The sequence below is a fragment of the Mustela erminea genome, chromosome 18 (genome assembly GCF_009829155.1).
Source record: "Mustela erminea isolate mMusErm1 chromosome 18, mMusErm1.Pri, whole genome shotgun sequence".
Lineage (NCBI taxonomy): Eukaryota > Metazoa > Chordata > Mammalia > Carnivora > Mustelidae > Mustela > Mustela erminea.
Window position 1 is genome coordinate 21,148,018 of NC_045631.1, and position 25,143 is coordinate 21,173,160.

At 55.9% G+C, this 25,143-nt stretch overlaps 1 protein-coding gene across 6 annotated transcripts in view; it reads left to right on the top strand.

Moving 5' to 3' along the window:
* The window catches only part of RAB11FIP4 (RAB11 family interacting protein 4), a 111,778-nt gene extending 93,323 nt beyond the window's left edge, over window positions 1-18,455 (top strand). For 4 of the 6 annotated variants that reach the window (XM_032320230.1, XM_032320231.1, XM_032320232.1 and 1 more), the window contains 12 exons: window positions 7,035-7,255; window positions 8,722-8,916; window positions 9,455-9,589; window positions 9,943-9,978; window positions 10,885-10,984; window positions 11,270-11,373; window positions 12,411-12,551; window positions 13,982-14,063; window positions 15,228-15,365; window positions 15,462-15,620; window positions 16,710-16,853; window positions 17,887-18,003. In XM_032320230.1, the coding sequence (XP_032176121.1) occupies window positions 7,122-7,255; window positions 8,722-8,916; window positions 9,455-9,589; window positions 9,943-9,978; window positions 10,885-10,984; window positions 11,270-11,373; window positions 12,411-12,551; window positions 13,982-14,063; window positions 15,228-15,365; window positions 15,462-15,620; window positions 16,710-16,853; window positions 17,887-18,003 (1,485 nt within the window). In that variant the 5' untranslated portion in view covers window positions 7,035-7,121. Of the gene's footprint in view, window positions 1-1,356; window positions 1,452-7,034; window positions 7,256-8,721; window positions 8,917-9,454; window positions 9,590-9,942; window positions 9,979-10,884; window positions 10,985-11,269; window positions 11,374-12,410; window positions 12,552-13,981; window positions 14,064-15,227; window positions 15,366-15,461; window positions 15,621-16,709; window positions 16,854-17,886 lie in introns of those variants that run through there. The other 2 variants (XM_032320234.1, XM_032320228.1) reach the window with 2 other exon arrangements.
* Window positions 18,456-25,143: the final 6,688 nt, after the last annotated feature.

Genomic DNA, 25,143 nt, shown 5'->3' on the forward strand with positions numbered 1-25,143 from the left:
TGCCCCATCAGTTACCAAGAGAGATGAATTAAAATCTCCACCGCTATTCATTCGTTTATTTGAAAGTAAGCTCTGCACCCACCTTGGGGCTTGAACTCCTGACCCTGAGATCAAGAGTCACATGCTCTACTCGCTGAGCCAGCCTGGTGCCCCACCCTCCATTTACTTTTATTTTTTGGCCTGTGTCCTGGTGTTTATGTTGTGTTGCTTATAAACACCACGTAGTTGTTGTCTTTATCTAGTCTGGTGGTGTTTGTTTATTAATAATGTGGTTTTATTTCATTTTCATTTTCTGCATTGCTACCATGGTTGAGTTCTGATCTTTGGTCTTCTTTTCCTCTTTTTTTTCTGTATCCTTTCAGATGTCTTAAGCATTTTTTATTCCTTTTTTTTTTCCTCCATTAGCGCTTTAGTAATACATTATTAAATTTGAAGAGTAGACTTTTGAAATGCTTCGACATGCTCTTGGAATGCAAGTGGCATGGTGGGGGAAGGGGGCCTGGAGGGTCTCCCAGTGGAGCGCGTGACCCCCTGTGACGGGCGCTTCCAGTGGGGTGCGAAGTCTGGCCCAAAGCCTAACAGCTTGAAAACCAGACCGTGGTGGCCCTTCCCTGACCCCTTTGGGACTCGAATGCCACCCCATGACCACAGATTATCTCTCCATGGACCCGCAGAGCCAGAGTGCTGGCTGACTGACTTACAGTGAGCAGCGTGCCCTGGCTGTGAGCTTGGGCAGCCCAACTTTCCCCATCGGTCACAGGCTTCCAGAAGCCTGCTGTGATCAAAAGGGGGGTGGGTGAACTTGGACATGGGGGAGCTGGTTAGCAGGGCTGCATGGACATTAAGTGATCTCAAGCTCTGGTGCCAGCTATGTCAGACCCCACAGCCTTTGGGGCAGACTGGCCATGTGGGGCAGGCAGACCAGACCCCTCTGGCCAGTGCCTGTGTGGGTGGTGCCAGGTCTGCTACAGACTCTCCCTATTAGATTCCTTAAGACACAGTCCCTCTGCTTTGCCAGTGTGCGGGAAATTTGCCTACCCTTGCTCTTAGGTTGGCTGTGGGGGAGGGGCTGGCTGTCAGACACCCTCATTTCTGAGTTTTTCTGGGAGCTACATGTCTTCTCTTTCTCTTGCACTCCTGTGACACTACCTTAGCAGCGTCTGTTGGGAGAGGGGAAGCGTGAGACTGGGGAGAGAGACAGTGCAGGAGTGTGATTAAGAACATGGGCTTCCACACCCCTTCCATTGTAGGGGCGTGTACCATAGCCGGGCCTCCATATTGGAGTGCCTTTGCTCTATGCAAATGGCCTGGGAGCTCTTGAGAACCGCGAGCCTTACTTTCTCTTTCTCTTCTCTCCGGTATCAGCCTGAGGTTCCACAGCTGGTGGGGGCCAGATCCAGAACCGAACCATGTCTGCCTGAGAGCCTCAGTTCTCCCACCTATAAAACTGGGTAACTTAGGACTTCCATCCAGGGGCCAGGGAAGGAAGTGCACACTGGAGGGGTGATCCTGGCCACTCTCTGATCTGGCCCCTGGGGACGGGAACAGGGCAGTCTGTCCTATCTTCTGAACGTTGGCCTCCCCCACCAGAATGGGACTCTTTGGGCTTTCTTCATCTGACCGTGTGCAGTCAGTCCCCAGGATTGGCCAAGACAGGTGATAAATGAACTCTAGTGGCTCCCCTCTTTGCCCTTGACCTTTCTGGGGACAAGCCGGGGCCTCATATCTGAGCCAAGGTTACTTCTGTTCCAAAGTTGAGGCTTAGACACCAGCCTCCCTGTATAGAAGCTTACCTCCCCCTTTAGTCCCACCCTCGCCCTTTGACTGGCAGCCCAGCCACACTTTGTTGAGCCAGAACCATATCAGCCACTGATGTGCACCGACCCCCACCCACAGAGCAAGGCTTGGCTTCAGGGCAGGGGTTGGCAGCCACAAGCGGGGTGGCAGGTACAACCTGGATTGCTTGCTAATCTCTGCTGTTACCACGCCTGGATGGGTGGCTGAGTGGTGGCGGCTAGGGGATCCCAGCCCAGGTAAGCAGATTCCCTCTCTCTGGACCTGGGGGCGTTGGCATCCACAAGTTAGCTCCCTAGTCTTTAGCTACCTGTGGTGAAGACCTAGAGAGACCCCGAGCAGGCCTGTCCCTCTTCCCAGGCAGTGGGTTGGCTGGGATTGTGACAAGGGATTTCATCCCCAGCCCCCTGCACCCCCGACCCACTTAGCGTTACCCAGACATCATCCTGACTTCTCCCCTGCACCAGGCTTGGTTTGTGTCCCCCACCTCCCTGCTCTCTTCCCTGCAGTGGGGTCTCACGTGTGCCCGCCAGTGTCTGGCTGCGAGGAAAGCTGGGATGTGCCGAATCGAGCTATTTTTACCCAGTCCTGTCCCTACAGAGCTGTTCTTTGGCTCTGAGTTACTGCCTGGGAAGTGGAGCTACAGCCAGGGCTGGGGATGGATGAGCCGGAGCCTCAGAGCCTCCTGGCCTCCCCTGCCCAGCCTGTGTCTCAGCCTGACACTTACTAAACTGTGTAATTAGCGTGCAGAGGGAGTGGGTGGAAGGGAGTAAGTGGAAGATGGCCCCGGTGGGGAGAAAGGAAGCACCTGCACCTCTGTAACTTGCAAACTTCAGGCTTCCAGAAGCTTGAACCCAGCCAGCATCCACCTGGTGTGTCGCTGGGGGTCGACGGGGTAGGGTCCCAGGGGGTTGGATAGAGGCCATCAGGCCTGGAGACAGCCTGGTTGTCTTCTCTCAACACAGTGAAGACCATAATAGCTCAGATTTATTGATCCTTCTCTGTGTGTGTTTAACACGTGTACTAACTGGTTTCCTGATGACCAATAACTCCCTTCTACAGATGGGGAAACTGAGGCACAGAGCAGTTCAGTAAACCTAAGGTTGCAGAGCTGAGGGGTGGAGCTGGGGTTTGAACCCAGTCAGTCCACCTCCAGAGCTCGCTCCCAACACTGTTCTGCGCCCCTCTCTTCTCTGCCATGTTCCCAGTACCTGTGAGGTACGGAGCAATGTTCTACGTAGGTTCTTTATGGCTGTCTTGCCAGCTGGCTGTTTCCAACCCTGTTTTTAGATGAGGCTCAGAGACTGAACAGCTTGCCCAGGGTTGCACAGTGGCCAGTGAATGAGCCAGGCAGGCACCGAGGCCTCGGGGTTACCACAGCTGGGCTCTTCCCAGCGCCCCGTTCTGCCGTGCAGTTTGTGGCCACAGGTACCCACCACTCACCGGCCATGTGCCCCCTGTGATGCCAACTGCTGGGGGTTCCGACGCAGACGTCCCCGGGGTGACCCCCTTGAGGGCCTGCCTTCTCACAGGGAATGTGGAAGCAGGGTCCTTTGGAGTCCATGCTCTAGCTGTCTCAAAATGGAGTAGTGGTGTGCGTGACTTGAAGATGGAGTGCCACTGGGGTGGTTGGGGGATGGGGAGGACCAGATGAAGTCCTCAGGTCTGGGCCCTGCCGTAGCCCCCTCTGGCAGTGTGGACGGCAGGGCATTGTTGGCCCCTCTGAGGCTGGGATGAAATTTTTTTTTAACCAGCTGTTGAATTCAGCCCATGCCAACTTCCTACAGAGGAAGGAGTGACTTTGGGGCCTACTGGCAGGCAAATGCTGCCCTCCCTGGAGAGGGGCCTCCATGGCCAGCCTGTGTGCCTCTGGGTTCCCACCTCTGGCCTGGCCCAGCTGCATCCAGTCCCAGCCAGAGACGGGCTGGGGATATGGAGGGGGGACGCTGGAGATGCAGACCTGCCCTTCCAGAGCAGCTGGTTAGGGCCTGTTTTCCCAGCTGCAGGCCTCCAATCTCTCTAGAAACCCTTGGTTTCTGATAATTCCCCAGACCTAGCCGCTTGGGGAAGGCGTACTTCCTAGTCTCCAAGCCGATGAGTAGTTAGTGGCCTGTCTAGCACTTTCCAGCTACCGCCCATGCTTTGCCTCCTTTCCTGAGGTGTTTGGGATCAGAGCAGGCTGTGCCCACTTCAGCAGCACCCCTCCCAGGCCCGGTGCTACACCAGGCCCTTCTCCAGAGGGCCCAAAGGGATGGGAGCAGGCTCAGGACATTCCCAAGGGAGGAGCAGGGGTGACGGGACCACTTTTGTCCAAGACAAATGCCAAATCAGTACTGACTGTCTCGACCAACCAGGGTATCTAGTTACTTTTCTTATAGCTGTCTATATATTATTTGAATTTAGGGGGAAACTACTAGAAAGGGTTTTGGAGTCCTAGAATTTTTAACTCACCTTGGGCTAACCATAGTGGGTTGAATGAAAAGGTGTTAATATGGGGAGGCAGTTGATTTTAAGAGAAAAGACGGAGATTGAGAGTCTGTGTGCATGTGTACATGTGTGTGCACACGTGCGTGCATGCGTGTGTGTGTGTGTGTATGTGTGTAGCAAGGGGACGCTGAGGGGCCAGGACTCCGCCTGTCAAGAGTCTGGTTTCTGTGGCAGGAAGTCCTAGGGCAGTGCCGGCCCACTCTGAGCCTCACCTTCCCCAGGTGTCCCACAAAGACTACAAATCCTTCATCCCTGCCCTGTTCTCATCCTGGATCTCCTCCGGGGCTGTTGTCAGGGCCAGCCGGGGCTGTGTGTGTGGGAGACAGACCACCTGCTTTGTCGACTGTGAAGGGCCAGGCACATGTGGACTCTGCTCAATCAGAGGATAAAATTATGCCTGAGAAGGGTGTGGTCTTTGTGGGTGGAGTGACCCCTGTGGGGGCATCTGACCCCTCCTGCCCGCCTGTGGCTGAGGACAGGCCATTCTTTCCTCTTGGCCCAGCTGTTGGGAGTGGGTATGTTGCTCTAGGACATCCGGGGAGAGGAGGCCATGGTCCCCACCTGCCTTTCATGAGCTGGGTGTCTCTGGGCAGAGTGCCTGGCAAAAAATGGGGCCTCTGCATCTCCGTGTCCAAGGGAACAAACATGAATTAGCCACCGGCATGCCGGGCCGAACGCCTGCAGAGCATGGCTGCTGGCCCCTACTCAGGGCCCTGCCTGCCTCCGGGGAGTGTGCTGGGCAGCAGACCCTCAGGACCCCTGCCGACCGAGCTTTGAGAGCAGTATAGGCACCAGTACCCCACAGTCCAGTCCTGCCCTGCCACCAACTCCCTAGGGGCCCCAGGCAAGTCCCCCCGACTCATGGGAGAAAGGAGACCCGACTCTTGGGGCTCTGAAGACCAGAAGTGGCCATGGACTCCTGGAAGCCCTGGGGCAGGCCTTCCTCGCAAGCGTTAAGCTCCTGCTGCCATCATGGCTGAGAAGGCAGAGAGCTCGCAGGTGAAGGAACAGAGCCGGGCACTGCCCCTCTGGGGCCCCCGCTCTCCCCGCTGGGCTGCCTGGCCCCCACCTGGCCCACGGTGGAAAGCAGGTGGCGCGGGCGGGAATGCCGGGCTCCACACTTACCAACATGCTCCTCTGATGTGCACTCTTCTCGTTGTCACCCCGAGATGCAAAATGCGTGACGTGTGGGTTGCAGTGGAGCCAAGCCGGTGGTGGCCGGAGAGGTGGGGGCCCTCGGCCTGCTGGCCGGAAGAGCTCTGGAGTTCTGGCAGGCTACCTTCTGAGCTCGTGAATACCCTCGTTCGTGAACTGGGGCTAAGAAGCCCTGTTCTGAAGCGTTGTCATGAGCCCACAGACTCTGTGCTAACGCTCAGCTCTGTCTCTGGACCTTGGGGACTGCTTAGTACATGGTGGTTTCTCCTGGGACGCAGCTTCAGGCTTACCGGTGAGGGGACCTTGCTTAGGGCCCCAGATCCAATGAGGCTGGGAGCCGTGTGGGATTGGATGAGTGACCTTGAGGTGGGAAGGGCCATGTGAACACTAGGTGGTTTTAATTACCCAGCCCCTCGGCCTCCACAGTCAGGGGACCCTGGCGGCCTGATGCCGACTTTATTAGTCCATCTGATGCTCGGCCCGAGAGTCAGGGCACAGCAGGAGCCAAGCTCATTAATTGTCGTGTCTCCTTCGGGCAGGAGGTCTTGGCTGGGAGAGACCGCCAGCAGGGCTGCCTGCCTCCCTTCTAGGGGGGCCCAGCCAAGCCTGTCACTGACCACCTCCCTCACATGTGCCTGATCCTGTTCTCATCCCAGGCACCTGGAGGTCCTACCCAGGCTCTGTTCGGTCACGGCTCTCACAGTCCTGGGGCTGCAGGGAGCACTTGTCACCGAGGGCTCTGCCAGCCCTCACCAGGGAACACACCTGAGAACCTCAGGTGTAGCTTGACATCTCACAGAGGAGCAGGGGGAGGCAGGGCCCCCTTGGAAGTGGCAGCTCCAAGAAATGGTTTGTAGAGAGCTGCTTCTCAGACCAGGTGCACTCTGAATAAAGCCAGAGCGCTTAACCTGGACGGTGAGGTTCCAGCAAGTATGTCTGTACTGACATCAGGCTGGACTGTGCTGGGCACCGGGGACCACCCCCAAGCTCAGAATCAAAGGACCCAGTGTTCTCACTCCCCAGCATGGCTGGGGTGGGCCCAGGCAGACTGCTGCTCCCAGGCTGAAGCCCCGTCTTACGGCCAGGATTCATTCGCTGAGGTCCTCCTGTGTGACACCGTGATCCTCTGAGATCCCATTGTCTTTCCCAATTTCGGGGGGAGGACTGCGCTTCACAGAGGTCACCTGACACACCCGGAATCATGGCGGGCAGATTCCATGCTGTTCCAGCTCTGTTAGGTTGGGGTTGTCACTCTTGGGGGCCATTCATTACAGCTCTGCCCTTAACTCCGTCACAAAGCATTTGGCTGCTTATGCAGACCATGATGGGGACCCTGACAAGGCCGTCCAGGTGCCCTCAGCAATGTAGCCGGCCCCCTCTCCATAGATGGCTGTCCCCGGGGCTTCTGGCAGCCACTGTGAGAGGTCCCAGACAAATCACCTGCCAGGCATTCCTGTTCACAAGGTCCTGGGGTCTGGGCCTCCCTGTCCCCCACCCTCTGCTGTTCCTGGCCCTGCTGACATTCTTGTGGTCTGATGAGGTGTGCTGGGCCTCAGGAAGCCAGTCTCACTCATTCTGTCCCTCTCTGTCTTTCCCAGGGCAACGAGGTGCCAGGCCTGACCTTTGCTGATGGCGAGCTCCTCCCCAGGGACCCTGGCTTCTTTCCCGAGGACGAGGAAGAGGCTATGACACTGGCCCCACTCGAGGGCCCCCCCGAATCAGACATGGACAGCCCCATGGAGAGCACCCAGAGCCTGGAGGGGTCAGTCGCCGAGGAGAAGGACGGAGGGCTCGGGGGCCTGTTCCTGCCAGAGGACAAGTGAGTCTGTCTGGAGCTCCAATTACCGGAAGGTGGTAGTCGAGGCCAGCCTGCAGACTTGGGCAGGGCGAGGTTGTCGGTCTCAGTTGAGCATATGAAGTCATCAATTCTTCATCAGTTTTGACCTTAGGGGAAAAAAAAAAAAAGACAATTTCATACATTTTCTCAGTGCAGGGCCTGTCTGCGAGTCAGGCTGTTCTCGGGGGTCTTTGGAGTTGTTCGTCCATTTGGGGTCCTGGGAACAGTCTGTCAGTAGTACTGTGACCAGCCACCGAGGACAACTGGTCAGGGACCACAGACCTGTTGACCTTCTGGCTGACCATTCGCTACTTGGTCATTCACCTAGTTTTTGGGACCGGTCACCGGGAGGCAGCCGGCCGGCCCAGTGGGGGCGGGCGGCCAGGAGCTTTAGTAAAATGTCTGGGAGAAAGAGAGACCAGGATTGCTCAAGGGCAGGGTGGGAGCATTACTGCTTCTGACCCCACTCGGTTGCCTGGTTTGGAGTGTGGAGGCCTAGTAGGTGGGAGAGACCGTCTCTTACGAGTGATGATACGCATACACGACCTCACAACAACTAAAGGGAAGATCTGTTCCTTCTCAGGTTGCAGTCAGGGCTCAGCCTGCCTCTGACACAGTCACAGGCCAAGGCGGGGCGGGGGGCGGTGGGGGAGAAGGGTGTCACCCCTGAGAGGCCTAGGGTCTCTGACCCATGTTCTTTGCAGCGAGGCTTCTTTGGAGCGCCTCCTCTGGTAGCTCGCGGTTCTTTCTCTTAAAACTTCATTTCTTTAAAAAACAAAACAAAACAAAAAACTTCGTTTCTTATTAGAGTCCAGGTCAATTAAACAGAACCTGAAAAAGGTTGGAACGGGAGAATGGAGGGGAATAACTGAGCTAGTTCTTATCCCACCACCGAGCCCCCAGCCCCATGAGCACGGAAACAGTTCCATGCCCTACTTTTCCTTATTCTGTAAATACCTTTTACTTTCTCCAGCTTGAGTTTTTACATGGAACTTTTAATTCATTCTTATTTTTCCATATTATTGCTACTATTTACAGACTTTCAACGTTAGATAACTTATAATTTGATAGTTTAATTTCCTAATCCATATTCTAATTTTGCAATGGCAACTTAATCATTTAATGCGCTAATATTAGCAGTATAGAGTGTATCATTTTATACTGTATATGTTATGATAATTTATTGTGACTCAGTGTAGGGAACCCATTAGGTGGTAAGCAGTGTTCTGCTGTTCTGGTTTGGACGTCTCTTGTGCAGAAACCGTTTCTGTGGTGAGGTGTTTACCTTAGGATGAGTTCCCCCAAGTGTATTGCCAGGTTGAAAAGCAAAAACTTGATCAGGCTTCTGATCTCTGGGGCACCGACTGACCTCCCGGAAGGCTGGTGGGTTTCTCCAGCACGGGCTGTGGATAGGGTTGTGTTACCGGCCAGCCTTCTCTGACACCCAGGTCCCTGGGCCACGCTCCGTCCATGACCACGTCAGACCTCTCCACACACTCCACCACCTCGCTCATCAGCAATGAGGAGCAGTTTGAAGACTATGGGGAGGGGGACGACGTGGACTGTGCCCCCAGCAGCCCCTGCCCCGATGACGAGACCAGGACCAACGTCTACTCGGACCTGGGATCTTCAGTGTCTTCCAGGTGGCCCCGGGGTCTGGAATGGCATTTGGGGTACAAGGAGAAGTGGCAGAACCAACCCAACCTCGTCCCAGGGGTGTTCAGAGGGCAGAGTCCTAAGCTACATGGGTTCTGCTCCCAGGGTTTGGGGGTGCTGCCTCTGCACGCTGGTTGGGGATCTAGAGTTCCTTCTCCATCCTTCTGTCTTGAGGAGGAAACAGAATAAACCCACCTGGGAGGCTGCAGACTCAGGGGTCTTCTTTGTCTTGCTTCCTAGGAGAACCTTGGGGTTGAAGGATCCTTCTCAGTAACACATACACCTAGTCATTGCTTACTCTGCCTGTAGCTCTCAGTTGCCATATCTGTGAAATGGGCTTCTCATTCATTGGCTTGTCAGAGTATTAAGGGAAGGAAGATCTATTGCTGTATTTCTACTTCCTCTGCCCCTAAACACACACTAGGGTCACCAGTATTGCGGAATCTGGTAAAGCAAGCTCAGGAGGATGGGGTTAGGCTGCAGATTGGAGAGCAGAGCATGATTTCCTTCTCTCTCCTGATTCAGCGCGGGGCAGACTCCTAGGAAAATGCGCCACACCTACAACAGCGAATTGCTGGATGTTTACTGCTCTCAGTGTTGCAAGAAAATCAACCTGCTGAATGACCTGGAAGCCCGACTGAAAAACCTGAAGGCCAACAGGTGGGGCCCCAGGAGCCAGCCAAGGGATGGGAGGCCAGGGCTAGGTGGGCAGGGTGGGGGGACCCAGCAGGGGAAGCCGCAGGCGAGGTGGCCCCACTATGTCTGGGCGATGAGAGCACTGTCAGAGGAGGATTGACCCTGGGGAGCTTGCATTTTTCTGTGACAGGAAGGTCGGGGTGCTTCTAGTTGGGACCAAGCTGATGGGTGAATTCCCTGCTGGGGGTGGTACAGAGCCCTGTACTGCACTTCAGGGGTCTTGCAGGCAAGGTATAGTACGGGGTGGGCTGGAGCCCCTTCTGTTCAATGACTGTCCTCTCTTTATATATATATTCTCTCTCTCTCTCTCTCTGTAGCCCTAACAGGAAGATCTCTAGCACAGCCTTCGGACGGTAAGGCCCCCCTTGGGAGGAGGGGTTGAATGCTGTCTCCCTTAACTGTTCCTATTGCCAGGGCCGCCAGCTGAGCGCCCAGAGGGGAATGAAGAATCCCAGAAGTGCAGGCCAAGTGGCCGGAAGAGGTCTACTTCTGAAAAAGAAGGGCCCCACTCCTCCCGCCCTCACACTTTGCGCCTTTTGGCGCTGGACCAGTTGGCCTCTCCCCAGCCCCTGGCTGTTTGAGCTTCAGGCGGGCACATTGAGGATGCCCCGAGAGACCCAGCCCATTTCCCGGCCCTTAGTGGCCCTCTCCACACTCTGGGGCCAGCAGCTGGACCAGCACCTCCCAGGGCTCCCGCTCACAGAGATTGGACGGCAGGTGCCCCATTGGAACTGGTCACGTGGCTCCAGGTTACAGCCTGCACAGCTGACCTCTGGGTACTTCCAGGATCCCACTCTGGATCTCAGGATCCAGGCTGTCCTACAGACTGGGCTGGGTCCACTCCTGGGGCTCTGGGAGCTGCTGGCAGTAAGCACCCAGGCTCTGGCTCAGGAGTAGGGCTGGGACAGGAGAGCCTGCTGGTAGAGATGCGGGCTGCTGCCTGGCAGGGAGCGGGAAGTGGGAGCCGCTGGAGAATGAGAGCTGGGTTTTACCTCTGGCAGGAGTTCCCCAGGCACATGTTTCCTGTTTGCAGACCCACCCAGCCCACTGCCCTGCCCAGTCTGGGTGGGCCTCCTTCCCTCTGCCCTCCCCCAGGGTCCCCAGGGATGCAGCAGAGCCGATTTGATGGAGGGGATTGAGTCTTGGGGGGAGACCTCAGGAGGAGCCTGTGCAGTAGCCTCTGCAGCCCCCTGCTCCTCCCTCACCCCTGCAGTCCCCAGAGGGCTGGCCTCTTTAGCCCGCCTCCCTCCTTCCCACAGGCAGCTCATGCATAGCAGCAACTTCAGTAGCAGTGATGGCAGCACTGAGGACCTGTTCCGGGACAGCATTGACTCCTGTGACAATGACATCACGGAGAAGGTGGGTCCTAGGAGGCTGGAGGACGGGCTTCATGTGTGCATGCTCTCTGGGGGTCGTGGGGAGCGTGCCCACAGCTCTCTGGGCACCTGGGAGGCGGAGACCCTGTCCTCGCTGCAGGAGGTGGGGAAAGGCAGCCCTGATAATGTGGGCACATATGCCCACACCCTCCCCACCCTCCATATGCAGTCCCCCGGGAGGCCTGACCATCCGTGCCACGGTTTCTGCTGCTCCGTCCTGTGGGCTCAAGGGTCTCCTCCTCCCCCACCACTGCCTCCCTTTTTGCAGGTGAGCTTCCTGGAAAAAAAGGTGACCGAACTGGAGAATGACAGCCTAACCAATGGGGACCTGAAAAGCAAGCTGAAGCAGGAGAACACGCAGCTGGTGCACAGGTCGGGGCAGGGGGCTTGCTCAGGGGGCTCTGGCTGTGACTCGGGAGCAGTTGTTGGTCTCTGTTGTGAGGGCCCCTGAGAAAAGCTGGGGAGGTCACCCGCATGTCTTGTCCCTCCCCTCTAAATGTTATGATGCATCAGCCCCTTGCTATGTGGCCCTGCCCCTGCAGGTACCCCAGAACTGGTCTCTGGGGACTCAGAAATGGGTTGGAGCTTGACCTTGACCCCCAGGTGTGCAGCCCCAGGGTGGGCAGGAATTGGGATCCACTCTATTTCTCTGACCAACAATGAGGAGAGTCTGATCCCCACCCCCCCAACCATCTGGGGATAGGCTGTGCAGAGGGAGATGGCTGGTGTGAGTCGGGGGCTTGCACCTGCTGCTGGTGGAAGGGCCCAGGCCCACTCACCGTGACTGCAGCGAGGTAGCACATATAGAGTATAGTGGTCCTCACAGGATGGCATGACACTTGGTAAAATGATCCCCAGCGGGGCTCTGGTCCTCAACCTTGTAGAGTCCAAAGATGGGTTCTCCTGGACACCCCAGAAGGTCAGCCTCCTAGAGGAACTATTACCAGTGAAATGTATGCTAGACTGCTCCATTAGCTGAGGAGGCAGCCAGTCACTGACTTGCTTGTCAGAGGGCAGTGGCCAGGAAGGAGGAGAGCAGAAAGAGAAGCAGGGGTCCTGGGGGCTGCTTCATGCAGCCAGGGCGAGGCCTGCCATAATTCCCCATGCCTGGCCTGGGAATGCCACCTTCCCCGTGCAGCCTTGCTCCCCTCTGGACCAACCGCCAGCTCCTCCCCTAGGTGGTGAACTTGGCCTGTCCACCTCCCCTTCTGTGATGTGGTGTCCCAAAGTCATGTCAGCGAAGCTGCCAACCCCCAGGCTTGGAAAATAGGCCACCACTTTCCACAGTGGGACTGTTACTGAGCCGGGGTCTTGGGGCCAGGGGCTCCCAGAGTCACAGCCAAGTTTGGGGTGGGAAGACAGTAGCCATGAGAGCTGGCGCTGGACCAGAGTGTGCCCTCCCCCCACAGGGTGCACGAGCTGGAGGAGATGGTGAAGGATCAGGAGACCATGGCCGAGCAGGCCCTGGAGGAAGAGGCGCGGCGGCACCGTGAGGCCTACAGCAAGCTGGAGAGGGAGAAGAGCACGGAGATCGAGCTGCTCAACACCAGGTGGGCCCCTGCCCGGAGTGGGCTGGCGAGAGGGACAGGGCCTCCCCCAGAGTCCTCTGCCCTCCGACACGCCCTCCAGTCCCCGTGCAGGCCTGGGGCAGGCACTATCCCCATCATGGAGATCGGAACACAGAGCCTGAAAGACACAGAGCCTGAAAGGAGGCTTCCTGTTCTGACAGTTCCCCTCTTGATAGCTGAGCACCTGGACGTGTTTCCCGGGAAGTACATGACAGAACCTCTGTAGTCCCACTTTCACACCAGGTACAACTGGAAACAGCGCAAGTCTATCAAGACAACAGGTGGAAAAACTGTGGTCTTTCCCCTGTCCTGGGCTGGGTCTGATGTCCAGGCTCGGAGCTCCCCCTGCTGTCAGATTCTCCCTGACCCTGAACACTTGGGTGCATTGACCCCGGGCCCCAGGGGCCAAGGTGAATGGAAAAGCAGGCCCTGGTTTCCTCGGGGCTTCTGAGCTGCAGGGATAGCTGCTGGAAGCTGAGGCTGGTAGAGAGAGGAGCAACAACCTGGGAATCTGGGTTGGTCACTCTTTAGCTCCATGACTTTGGACTACCGTGTCCTTTCCTGGGCCTCTGTTCCCCCATCTCTCATCCCTCCCTCCCGGCCCACCAGAGTGACCTGAAGGCAGGTGAGTCAGGGCCCCGTGGCCCTCACTAATGAGCCAGGCCGGTGAAGCCCCTTGGAGGCCACCTGGATCCCTGGCAGAGAGGATGCCTGCCCCTGTGCTCCTAGGGAGCCATGGGGAGCCCAGAGGGCAGTGGAGGCCTGGAAGCCAATGCTCCAGGAAAGAAGGAACAAGTGCAAAGGAGAGGGAATGTTCTGTAGGGATCAGTGGCAGAAATGACCCCTCCCTGTTCCATTGCCATTGACATAACAACTTCGGGCCCCCTTCTCAGGTCATTACGATGACCTGGGTACCTGGCCTGTGTCTCCCCGTGGAATCCCGTTAGCATGGCCCCCCATGAACACTACTGACACAGAGGATTACGACCGTCAGAATCTATGTCTGTGGGTATGCGGAGGCAGCTGCTGGAAAGCTGAGCAGAGAGTCTGGGAGGCAATGCCAGGGGGAGAAAGACAAGCAAATACTGTTCCTCTCTGAGTGTGAGTTCTAACAGGAAGGTCCAGCCACAGCCAGCCACAGGAGGACTTTCTCTCTGTTTAGCAGAAAAACATCCCCTGTGTTGTTTCAGGCTGTGAGGACACATGCAGAAAGAATCCTGTGTTCTTACTCACAGATGAGTGTTTTCTTTTATCAAAAACATAAGGATGGTCATTCAGTGTCTTTACCATTTGCCTTGGGTGACAGGAAGCTCTTACTTGCTCTCTGTTGCTTTCTGGTACCTTCCCTCATCCAGGCAGCAGGGAATCGCTGCAAATTGTCGATCTATTCTAAGCCCCTCTCCTTTCCCCAGGGTGCAGCAGCTAGAGGAGGAAAATGCTGAGCTCAGAACAACAGTGACCCGGCTCAAGGCACAGACGGAGAAGCTGGACGAGGTGAGCGGCAGGTCTGGGTGTCTCAGACTTGGGTCTTTTATTGCTCTTTTTAAGATTTTATTTATTTTATATGACAGAGAGACACAGCGGGAGAGGGAACACAAGCAGGGGCAGAGGGAGAGGGAGAAGCAGGCTTCCCGCTGAGCAAGGAGCCTGACTGGGGGCTCGAACCTAGGACCCTGGGACTTGAGCTGAAGGCAGATGCTTAACACTTCAACTGAGCCACCCAGGTGCCTACCCCTTCTTGAACTGAATCCCCAGAGAAGCAATGTTGGCCACAAATGCCTTCAGTTGCTAGTTTCCGGAATTCTAACAGAATTGCCCTAACAGCAGCAACAACAGGCAATAAAATATGAATAGTAATTTGTCTTTCTATATTTTTGATTTTCCAAGTTTTTTTTTTTAAGATTTATTTATTTATTTGTTTGTTTATTTATTTATTTGGCAGACAGAGATCACAAGTAGGCAGAGAGGCAGGCAGAGAGCCGGGGGGGGTGGGGAGAAAGGGAAGGCCCCTTGCTGAGCAGAGACCACCCCCCAACACACACCGATGTGGGGCTCGATCCCAAGACCCTGAGATCACGACCTGAGCCAAAGGCAGAGGCTTTAACCCACTGAGCCCCCGCAGGTGCCCTCCAAGTTTATTTTTTAGAGTGAATGTAATAAATAATAAAAAAGAGAGAAGGAGGTTAGTTTCTGTTTGGCCACCCTGATTCAGGTTTCTTCTGCCACCACTGAAGGACGTCAGAGGCCTGGTATTTTTTCAGCTGTGTTTCTAGAATCCTAAGGGACCTGGCTGTTTCTTTCTTTCTTTCTTTTCTTTTTTTTTTTTTTTTAAAGATTCTATTTATTTATTTGACAGATCACAAATAGGCAGAGAGGCAGACAGAGGGAGAGAGAGAAGCAGGCTCCTTGCCGAGCAGAGAGCCGGATGCAGGGCTCAATTCCAGGACCCTGATATCATGACCTGAGCTGAAGGCAGAGGCTTAACCCACTGAGCCACCCAGGCACCCCCTGGCTATTTCTTTAAGCCATGCTCCAAGGGCTCTGTGCCTACAGCTGACGCAAATCCCTACTGAGTCCCCAAGGCATAGGGAACCTCTCTGGGACTGCCCTGCCCTGACCCAGTCACCCTCCCCACAACCCCCACCACCACCACTCCAGGAGCGGCAGCGCATGTCCGACCGGCTGGAGGACACGAGCCTGCGGCTCAAGGATGAGACTGACCTGTACAAGCGCATGATGGACAAGCTGCGGCAGAACCGCCTAGAGTTTCAAAAGGAACGAGAGGCGACGCAGGAGGTGGGTCCCGGGCCGGGTTTGGGGGGTAGCGGTGGGGAATGCCAGGGCTCCCTCCCGCCGGCCCCGCCACCGCCAACCTGCCTGTCTCCCACACAGCTCATCGAGGACTTGCGGAAGGAGCTGGAGCACCTGCAGATGTACAAGCTGGACTGCGAGCGACCGGGCAGGGGTCGCAGCTCGTCCTCCGGCCTGGGCGAGTTCAGCGCCAGGGCCCGCGAGGTGGAGCTGGAGCATGAGGTCAAGCGGCTCAAGCAGGTGGGCGCCGGGCAGCATTCCATCCCCGAGGGCTGGGTCTCCCCAGAGGAACCCAGAGCTGCGGCACCACCTTCCCCCAGCTGGCAGGGCTGCTCAGGCCCAACTCACTGCTCAGCAAGGCGGCTTCCCTCCCAGCTGCGTCTCATGCAAACCCCAGGGCCTTTGCTTGGACACCACTCTGCTATCCTTGGTGATGGGGGGAGAGTGAGACTTTACCCAGTTATGGATTGGTGTCTTGCTGTGTTGGCTCCTCCCAGAAGCAGACCCCGAGCCCAGGGTTCCATTTCAAATAACTTCCGGGAGCAGTCCCATGATCAGAGACCAGCTGGGGGACGTGGGATCAGTGCGGGGCAGAGACCAAGGGAGGGCGTGCTGGTGAGTGAAGCCCCCACTAGCAGCCCGACCCTGGGGGTAGGGAACTGCTCTAAGTTACACCCCTGAATTGGCCTTTCCCGCACCCCACAGCAATCCTAAAACCCCAGCCTTTCCTCGTTCATGACAGGATGTCCAGAGTCCCAGGTGTGAGCACTTAGGAGACTTGGGGCAAATGCTAGCATGTGGTGTCGGCTCATGGGGTCTGGGCAGGGCACGGTGGGGCACCAGCACTCAGGAGGAAAGGTGCCCCTGGAAAGAGTTCTCCCGGAGCAGGATTCCTGAACCCAGCTACAGAAGGAGCCTAGATCTGGCCTGCCGGCCCAGAGACCCTAGAGCCTTACTCTTTACAGAGGGCCGCTGTTGGAAAAGGAGCCACCCGGTGGGCCATGTCCCCACGTGGGGCATCAGGAGCTCCTCTTCTGGCTCATCCTCCCCCAGGGAGGAAGCGTAGACAGGAGCCCTGCCCCTGTCTGGAAATGCAGTTCCCCCGAGTAAGCCTGTAACTCCTCCTCAGGACCCTGTGACCTCCCAAGAACCAGGCCTCCACCCTAAGCCTGGCAGAAGCCGCATCATGTATAGGCTTCTTGAGCTGGCCATGACACACACGAGGGGAGGGTACTGGTAGCAGTCAGGAGACAGTGAGTGCCAAGAAATGGGTTCTGGTGGGTTCTGGATGCTTCTGGGAGCTGATGTTGCCTTTGTCCTCCTGCACAGGAGAATCATAAGCTGCGGGATCAGAATGATGACTTGAATGGACAGATCTTGAGCCTCAGCCTCTATGAAGCAAAGAACCTCTTTGCCACCCAGACCAAAGCCCAGTCTCTGGCTGCAGAAATAGACACAGCCTCCCGTGATGAGGTAACGTGCCCATTCCTTCTTCCTTTGGCGCCTTGGCCCCTCCTCTGTGAGTCCTGTCCCGATAAGCCCCAGGCCACCCAAGCAGGAAAAGCAGCCCAGAGCCTGCAGGTGGAGCTGCGTCAGTTCTGATGTCCTGCACGTGCTGGGAGAAGCCAGGGTTTGGGAACAGAGTGGAGTTTGAGTCTTTGCTCCACCAGAAGCATGCCATGGATCAGCATGCTTGCTTCCATCAACAGGTAGTACGGAGAGGCTAGAACTCCTCTCCCTCAAGCCAAGAGGGGAAGGACCCTAGCCTTTCCTGAGCAGCTGCCTGTCTGTATCTTCTGACAACTAGAAGGCTTTCTGGACGCTTCCATGTTGCAGATTGGGGAACCAGGACACAAGATCACCCAGCCTGGGAGTGAAGGACCCAGGTCTCCAGAACCGAAGTCCATCCTTTCTGCCCTACTAGGGTGCAGTTATGAAGGCCCAGGCCTCCAGTAATGCCCTGGTCACATTTTAACATCAATTGGAAGAAGTCCCTAAACCACCTAACCCCGTGCTTGGGACACAGAGCTAAGAGCCCATCCCTAGTCTTGGGGGGCTCCCACCTGGGGACAGAACCAACATTTTCTCCTAAAGGACACATCAGGAATGGACCCACACAGGCGGGGCTGGGGTGGTGACAGGACCATTCCAGGTAGAGGAAACAGCCAGAAGCCGTAGGAGACTTAGGGCCCTGGCACTTGGGGTGTCATTCTTTATCAGAAATGTCTTTGGCCAGTGTCCTCAGCCTGTCCCACTTGGGTCCCTCCACAGACCACCTGGGGTTGGGGCTGGGCGGGTGCACAGTTCACACTCCTCAGGTGTGAGCGGCTGCTGCTTTAGCTGGTTCTGGTGGCTGAGTGCCAAGGTTGGTCCTGGGGCCTGCCTTGCCCAGGGTCTCCCGAGCTTCTTGGTCGTCGGGCGCTGGCTCGCATGTGAGCTGGCAATCAGCTACCTCTGCACCAGAGCCCGGGCCTGGCCTCTGACCTGCGTCTCCCATTCCCTCCAGCTCATGGAAGCCCTGAAGGAGCAGGAGGAGATCAACTTCCGGCTGAGGCAGTACATGGACAAGATAATCCTCGCCATCCTGGACCACAACCCCTCCATCCTTGAGATCAAACACTGAGACAAGGGCTGGCTGCAGAGCAGCCTTGGGGACTCAGACCCCCGGACCCTGGGACCAAGGGGCAGACCCTGCTTGGGGATGCAGCCCAAGCCAGGCCACGCACGCAATTGAGTGTGCGCGCGTGCGCGCACACACACACACACACACACACACACACACACTGTAAATGTATCTCCGGCCACCACGTCATGTGTACTGGTGTGTATGTGGGGGAAGCCGTGCACACAGCAAGGGGTGAGCTTGGGGCTGTGGGTGTGGGTGACATCTGTGCCCTTCCTGTCCCCTCATTCTGTGGCCTGTCTGCAGGGGCAGATAGTCCTGGATGTGGGAGGGATAAGGTCTGCGATCGGGAGTTACTTTAACAACAAGAACTGGAAGATGGCGTATCAGAATCTGGACAAAAATGATTCTACCTCTGGGGAGGAGGATTAAAACATGCTCTAGTGAGACAAGCTCTTTCACACCAGTCCCTGTTCCCTCCGGGAGTGGGAGCCGATGTCTGATCTTTTTCAGGAACTCAAATGCCCGACGACTACATCCTCCCCAACCTTTGACCACCTTTGAAGCCTAGGTGCTCAGGCCCTCCCAAGCCCCCTCCCCAGCTGGCAGCCCCCGCGATCCTTGGGCACTGTGTGTCCAAAGGACTCAGGCCTGCAGAGGCCCAGCTAGCGTGGGGCGACCTTCATTCCAAGAGTTCTTGGAGTTCCCTGTACACTTCCCAATCCCCGCTTACCTACCTCTTTCTGTTTTATTTTTAAGACCGTGAAACATAAGCAGCATTTAACTTGGGTGTACAATAAAGGGATTCAAAGGAAGGAGCTGGGGGACACCGGGGGGTGGTCTGCAGTACGTGTTGGCATGGGCCAGCCAGAGACCTGCTATTCAGGGAGGAGCACGCTCACTCGCCTGTTCGTTTCCTTCCCACTGCTGCATCTTGGGAAAAGCGAAGCGCGAAGCGCGGAGGGACTGTTTCCATGGCATCGGTGGGCTGGGAGTGGACCTTCCTTGCTGCCCAGCTCCCTGGTCTCCACAAGGCCTGGGGATTCTGAGCTCTGGGCTTGGCTCAGCTGGGTGTCCCCCACCCCCACCCCTGACCCCGGGTCCCAGCTTTTAGAAACACTCTTGCATTCCATTCTCAGCCCTGCGAGGTGTGCTGGTGAGAGACACAGTTGGACGTTGTATGGAAACCTTAGCCTTCCATCCTCAGTGGCACGTAGGGGAAATGCACCCTCTGGATTTTTAATGTGATCTTTTGTCTTGGGCAGCTGGAAGTAGATAGGGTACTTTGAGTTTTCCTATTTGTTTCAGTGGTACATGGCTTTTGATTTGTTTCCTTAATCCGAGTATGTATAAATATGTATGGTCTTATTTTTTCACCTGCAGTTTCTTGTTGTCTTCAGCAATTCCGGTGGAAAAAGGAAAGTCTGGGCATGTTGGGGAGAGGCCTTGAGGGGTGTTTGCAGAGAAGAGAAGACAGTAGAGGGTGGAGAGGGGCTTGGGGCCTGTTCACAAAGGCAGGACCGGTCTTCATCCGTGCCGGTCAGCTTCTGCTGTTGTTGGATCGCGTGGTTTCTCTCTAAGCCCATGTGTGGGCTTTGTTTCACGCCACGGATAATGGGGCTGCGTTGGTCTGATTCAGGACTTTGGGGTCACCCACCCCAAGCAGACTAGGGCATTCGGTCTTCTGGGAGTCTCTCAAGCCCGTAGGACACTGGTGTCCTTGGGCACCTCCGGGGGTCTGAGAAGCAGCAGCAGCAGTAGAAAGCAGGAGGAGTGGGTCTCTTGAGAATTTGCTAAGAGGCGGGAATGGCCCCCAACTAAAGGAAAGGAAAGAAGACGTATCATGACTTGGCTTTAGTCTGGATTTTCCACTGGAAGGAGTCCTAGGGAGGCCAGCCACGTCAAGGTCCTGGTGCATGCAGGACTCACCCCGGGGGTGAGCATTTTATATGTAAAACTTTCTGTGCCCTTTAGCTGCACTGATACAGAATTCCAGAGAAGGCCCCAGAGGCCTGGATTACACAGTCACTATGGGGATGGGAATTTCTGCTTTTGGAAAAGGGGTTGGAAAGCCATCGACTTGCAGTGTTTTGCTGCCCCCTTCCTGAAGGGGGCGTTTCGGGAGTGGCTTCCCTGAGGAAGCCTGAGTCTGAAAGGCCCCTCGGGACCGTCCAGGTGCTGGGCATGGGGGTCTCTGGAAGAGGGCCGACTTTAAAGTGAGGTGAAACTCCACATCTTCACCCAAGCATCACCCATCCAACCTTCTTCAGCCGAAGTTGTCTTATGAAACCTAGGCTGTCATTCCAGTTGGTGTTTCTAAGTGCTCTTCCAGGGGTGAGAGCTAGTCCGCAGGAGGCCCATGGCCTCCAGTGAGGGTTCTCAGAGGTACTAACTCTGGGAGCAGGTGCGGCAGACCCCGCCCCCTTCTTGGGCTGCCCCCTCCTTTGTCTGTTGTCTAGTTGGGAGGTCTGCTGCTGCTGCCAGGTGGTACCCACAATGCCCCACTTGGTGTGCATTTCAGGCGAACAGAACAGACCTCCCAGGAGTTGTTCTGTTCCACGCAGTACTTGGGACACGTCTGAAATGGAGAGATTTTAAAAATTCTGATAACCCAGAGGTTCAGTGTCATTGGTGTGGAGTGTGGCCCGGCTGTTGGAATGTTTGAAGAACTCCCCAGATGATTGTAACTTAACTGAGTGCCCTAGGTGTGATTTGTTTTGATTTGTTTTTGTTTGTTTGTTTTTGCTAAACCGGGCAACTCTACCAAGTAGGGATTAGTAGTAACTCTTCTGAAGTTGTGAGGTTTCAGGGGCACCCGGAGAGGGTCCTTCAACAGACCCACATTTTACACGGCACTTGACTATCCTTAATTCAACAGAAAGCCAAACAATTTGCAGAATCAGTGAGTGAGCTTTATAAAGTTCTAGTAAAAAAAAAAAAAAGTACATATTTTAAAATTTGAATTGGCCAAGTTAGACATATTATTTTAAGCTTGTAGATTCTTTGAGAATTGTCAGAGGGAAATTCCTTTATTTTGACTTTATTTCTCACCATTACAAAAACAGAGCCCAAGAACCTCCCAAAGCACTTGGACCGGAAACAGTGGTTTTCAGCTTGGGCTGCACAGTGGGATAACCTGGAAAGATTTTCGAAATTCCGCTGACTGAGTGAACCGGCCGCCGCCCCACCCCAAGATTCCAATTTAATTGGCTTGGGTGTGGCCCAGGCATCCAGATATTTAAAGAGCTCCCCAGGCCATGCTGATGTGTAGCCCAAGGTGGAGACTAGAATGTTCCGTGTCAGGGGTGGAGAAAAGGGGTAGAACTGTCTGCAGGGTTTGTTAATCCAGGTGCTACCTTAATGGTGGGGGTGTCGGTGGTGGCTTTGATGGGTGGGGAGAAGTGAGCAGATCCCTCACCCCAGCATGGGAAGCCAGATGCCTTCAGGAACTGGTGTATCCAGCTGTTTTCCGCAGCCTGGGGGTAAGCAAACCTGTGTTGGCAGGTCTCTGCCTGGTGCCTACAGAATCGCGCACGGGCCCATTCTGGAGTCAGGGGCGGGAAGGGCTGTACCCCTGACGACAGCCCCAGAAACAGTCCTCTATTTGCACAGCCGAGGAGGGGACGCTTGCTGGCTTTGTGGGGTTTATCTCTGATCCATTTTCAGGCTGGGTGGACGAGCATTCCCCCAGCTCTTCCACTGTTAGTAGCCAAACCAGCATCCTGGCCTATGTTCTGGAGGCTCTGGGGCCCTCATCTGCTGGCAAGTCTGGTTCCTGACCCTGTCAGGTCTGGCGGTCCGGGGGTGTAGATACTTCCGTTCCAATAAAGGGCTTGATAACCAGCAGAAACCTGCAGGGGCCAGTGGGGTCTGGTGGCTCAGCGAGGAATTAAGCCACTTTTTGTGCTCTGTGGCTCTGTGTGTTCAATGCATTAGCAAATTTAAACCTAAAAGCCAGGGAAGTTTGGGGATGGTCACCATGCCAAGGAAATGACTATTTGCCTGGCAGGTCCACAGTGACTCTGAAAGCGCTGGGGAGGGTTTTAGGTTGAGGACAATGGTGCTGGCATACCCCCCCCACCCCGGCCGTGCCTGCTGAGGGGGCTGTAAGCCAGAGGGGCCACATACCCCCCATGTGACTTCAGGTTCCTTCCCTTGACCTGCTGAACTTAGGGACCTTCTGGGCCTGCCCTAGCCTTGTGGCAGAACAGCTCTAAGGCCCTTCTGCCACACTCTGCTGCCTACCCGAGAAAATCGGCTGCCTTCTTGAAAGGCTTCTAAAAGCATAGACCCTGGTGAAGTGTGATGTCATATGTCACTCCGATCTTGTAGGCTCCTCCTCTCTCCCTGGGACAGTACGGGGAGGGCTATCTGCTGTCCCCCAGGGTGGCTGAGAATGGCACGGCCATGGCCACCCATGTAGGCTGCTGCCTGGGGGAGACTGCGCCTCCTGTCGGGCCCCTGGGGAGGGGGAGACCGCACCTTCTGTTGGACCCCTGGGCCGGGGGATAGGGCTGTGCCTCCTGCCAGGCCCCTGGGTTGGGGGAACCTCCCCTCCTGCCCACTGCTTTGCTGTGCTGCACAGGCCTTGTTTTGTCTGCATGGTTTGGGGTCGTCGTCCTTGTGCCTTTTTTCTTCCCTGTCGCCACTGCCCCTTTTCTACATCCTCTCTTTTCCTCTGGTCCTTCCCAAGCTCTGTAAATGTGTACATAGTGCCTCCACAGGCCCAGAGTGCTCCTGGGCCAGCCCCACCCCCACCACCCCGTCCCCCCATGCCACCCCTCACCCCCACCCCCAACCCCCCACGCCGCACACTGATCCACTTGGAGCGGTTCAGCCTTCCCCTCTGCTCGCTCCACCTTGCAGACTCGGTAACTTTGTACAGAACTCTTTTCATTATGGTCTTAGCTTCCGGGGCTTGGACCCACTTAACGCCTCCACCCCTGGCACCCCCGTGCGGCCCACCGCTAGTTTAGAAGCCTTGCACACCAGAAAAGGATAACTTTGTGTAACGCACCTTCTCCCTCAAACCTCTTCCTGTATTGGTGTCAATATTTCTAGAGAGCAGGGCGCCCCTTCCTCTCTGCGGGCCCTGGCCCCAGGCAGGGACATCACGGGTCTGCAGCAGCATCCCCGGCCCTGGGGCAGGGAAACTCCCACAGGGGGCCTCCCAGTGCTTGGCATTCAGCCAGGATCACGGCTGCCTGGTGTCTCGAACAGCCTTGGACTCCACGTGGGCAGAAAGAAGAGGTGTCTGGCTGCTGCTCTGGCGGGTCACTAACAACAGCCGAGCTCTTCCTCCTCTGCCCAAGGTGCTCAGACCCGAGTGCCATTAATCCCCCCGCTGCCTGGCTGCGGGCTGCGCTGCTGGGGGGGACCTTGTTGAGGTCTCGCTCGTGGCCTGCCAGCTCCCTCCATCCCAGCCCTTCCTGCTCTCTTGGCTAGGTTCCTGGGGGCCAGACTGGATAAGGTGCACATGTGGCCTCGTGCCCAAGGGTTGGTAAGACAAGCTTTGACACTGTGGGATTCTCCCTGAGTCTCACCCCAGGAGCCTCCATCTGGAAGCAGGCTTAGCTCTGGCTCTGGGGCAAGACATCCACCCCCAGGGGAAGGGGGATGGGGAAGGCCCAAAGCTTTTCCCCCCGGGGGCCTCGAGCTCTCTGCCCACTACCTGCTTCTAGCCAAAAAGGAGCAGGCTCTCAGAGGCAGTCTCCTTCAGGAACTCTAATGTACAGACTAAGGTGTAAATAAACAGTTTGCTTTTCCTGCATGACTTGATGGTGAGTTTCTGTGGTTGGCGGAGGGAGGGCGGAAGAGGGGAGACCTGGTTCCAGGGCTCCTGGGCACACACCAGCTTCTTAGGAAGAGCAGGCCCCACCCAGCATCCCAGGGTGGCTAGTGCTGTCCTCCAGGAGCAGCGGGTCACCCCGCAGACCCTCATTTTGGCCCACTGTCCCTAGGAGAGGAGATGGGGATCCCAGAGGCCCTGGTAATACCAGCATGTCCATCCCCAGAGCTTATCTTCACCGCAACCACGTCCCCTTTCCCAGCAAGGGCCTGCTGGGGGGCCTCACCTTGCTCTAGTCACTCTAATGAATCTCCAGGGCCATCTTCATGTCCGCCACTGTGACTCCCCTGGGTCACAGGCCCAAGTCCTTCCCTTAAACCTGGTTTCAGACCGACCTGACAGCACTAGTCCTGCTAAGCCCAGGAGCATTGATGTAGAGAGGTAGAGAGGCCCAGACCCCCAGCTTTCTGCCCTTAGTCTGCCCCTTACTATGGGATTCCAGGGGTGGGGAGCGGAGTCAGGTGGTCCAGGCACAGCACCTGGAGAGCAGTCTGCTCTCCCTGTCGGCCCAGACCCCCAGGACAGGCATGACCAGGTCCCTCCATGTCCCCACACAGGCCCTTGGGTGGTCGGTCAGCCTGAGAGGCAGGCAGCTCCCCCTTCGGTGGATTTCTGTGGCCTCCTGGGCTCATGGGCAAGTCCCTTCCCAACACTGGGAATTCGTTGTCCTGGATCTCTGGTCCCTCCATCTTCCTAATGCGACTTTTCCCCTCCTTAGTGGCCAGATCCTGTGAATTAAAAATACAGGAGTCCAATTAAATGTGAATTTCAGATAATTTTTCGGTTTAAATATGTCCCATGCAATACTTAAAAATTATCCATTGCATATCTGAAATTCACATGTAACCAGGCATCTTGTGTTTTATGTGGTGACCCTATTCTCAAACCTTTCCAGGACCTTTCTCTGCCAGGCAGGTGTCTCCAGTTCCTGAGCATTTGTTTGCCTTGTGCTCACTTTCAGAAATCGATTCCTTTTTTTTTTTTTTTTTAAAGATTTTATTTTTTTTTTTTTTTGACACAGAGAGAGAGAGAACCAGAGAGGGAATACAAGTGGGGAGAGTGGGAGAGGAAGAAGCAGGCTCCCTGCTGAGCAGGGAGCTCGATGTGCGGCTCAATCCCAGGACCCTGGGATCACCACCCGAGCTGAAGGCAGATGCTTAACCACTGAGCCACTCAGGCACCCCAAGAAATCGATTCCTTCTTAGTTTGCCACTCCTTTTTTTGAGATGGCTTCTGCCTTGCCCACCCTACCCAGCCATCCAGAAGCAACCTCTGGCCTTTCCAGAAGCTGT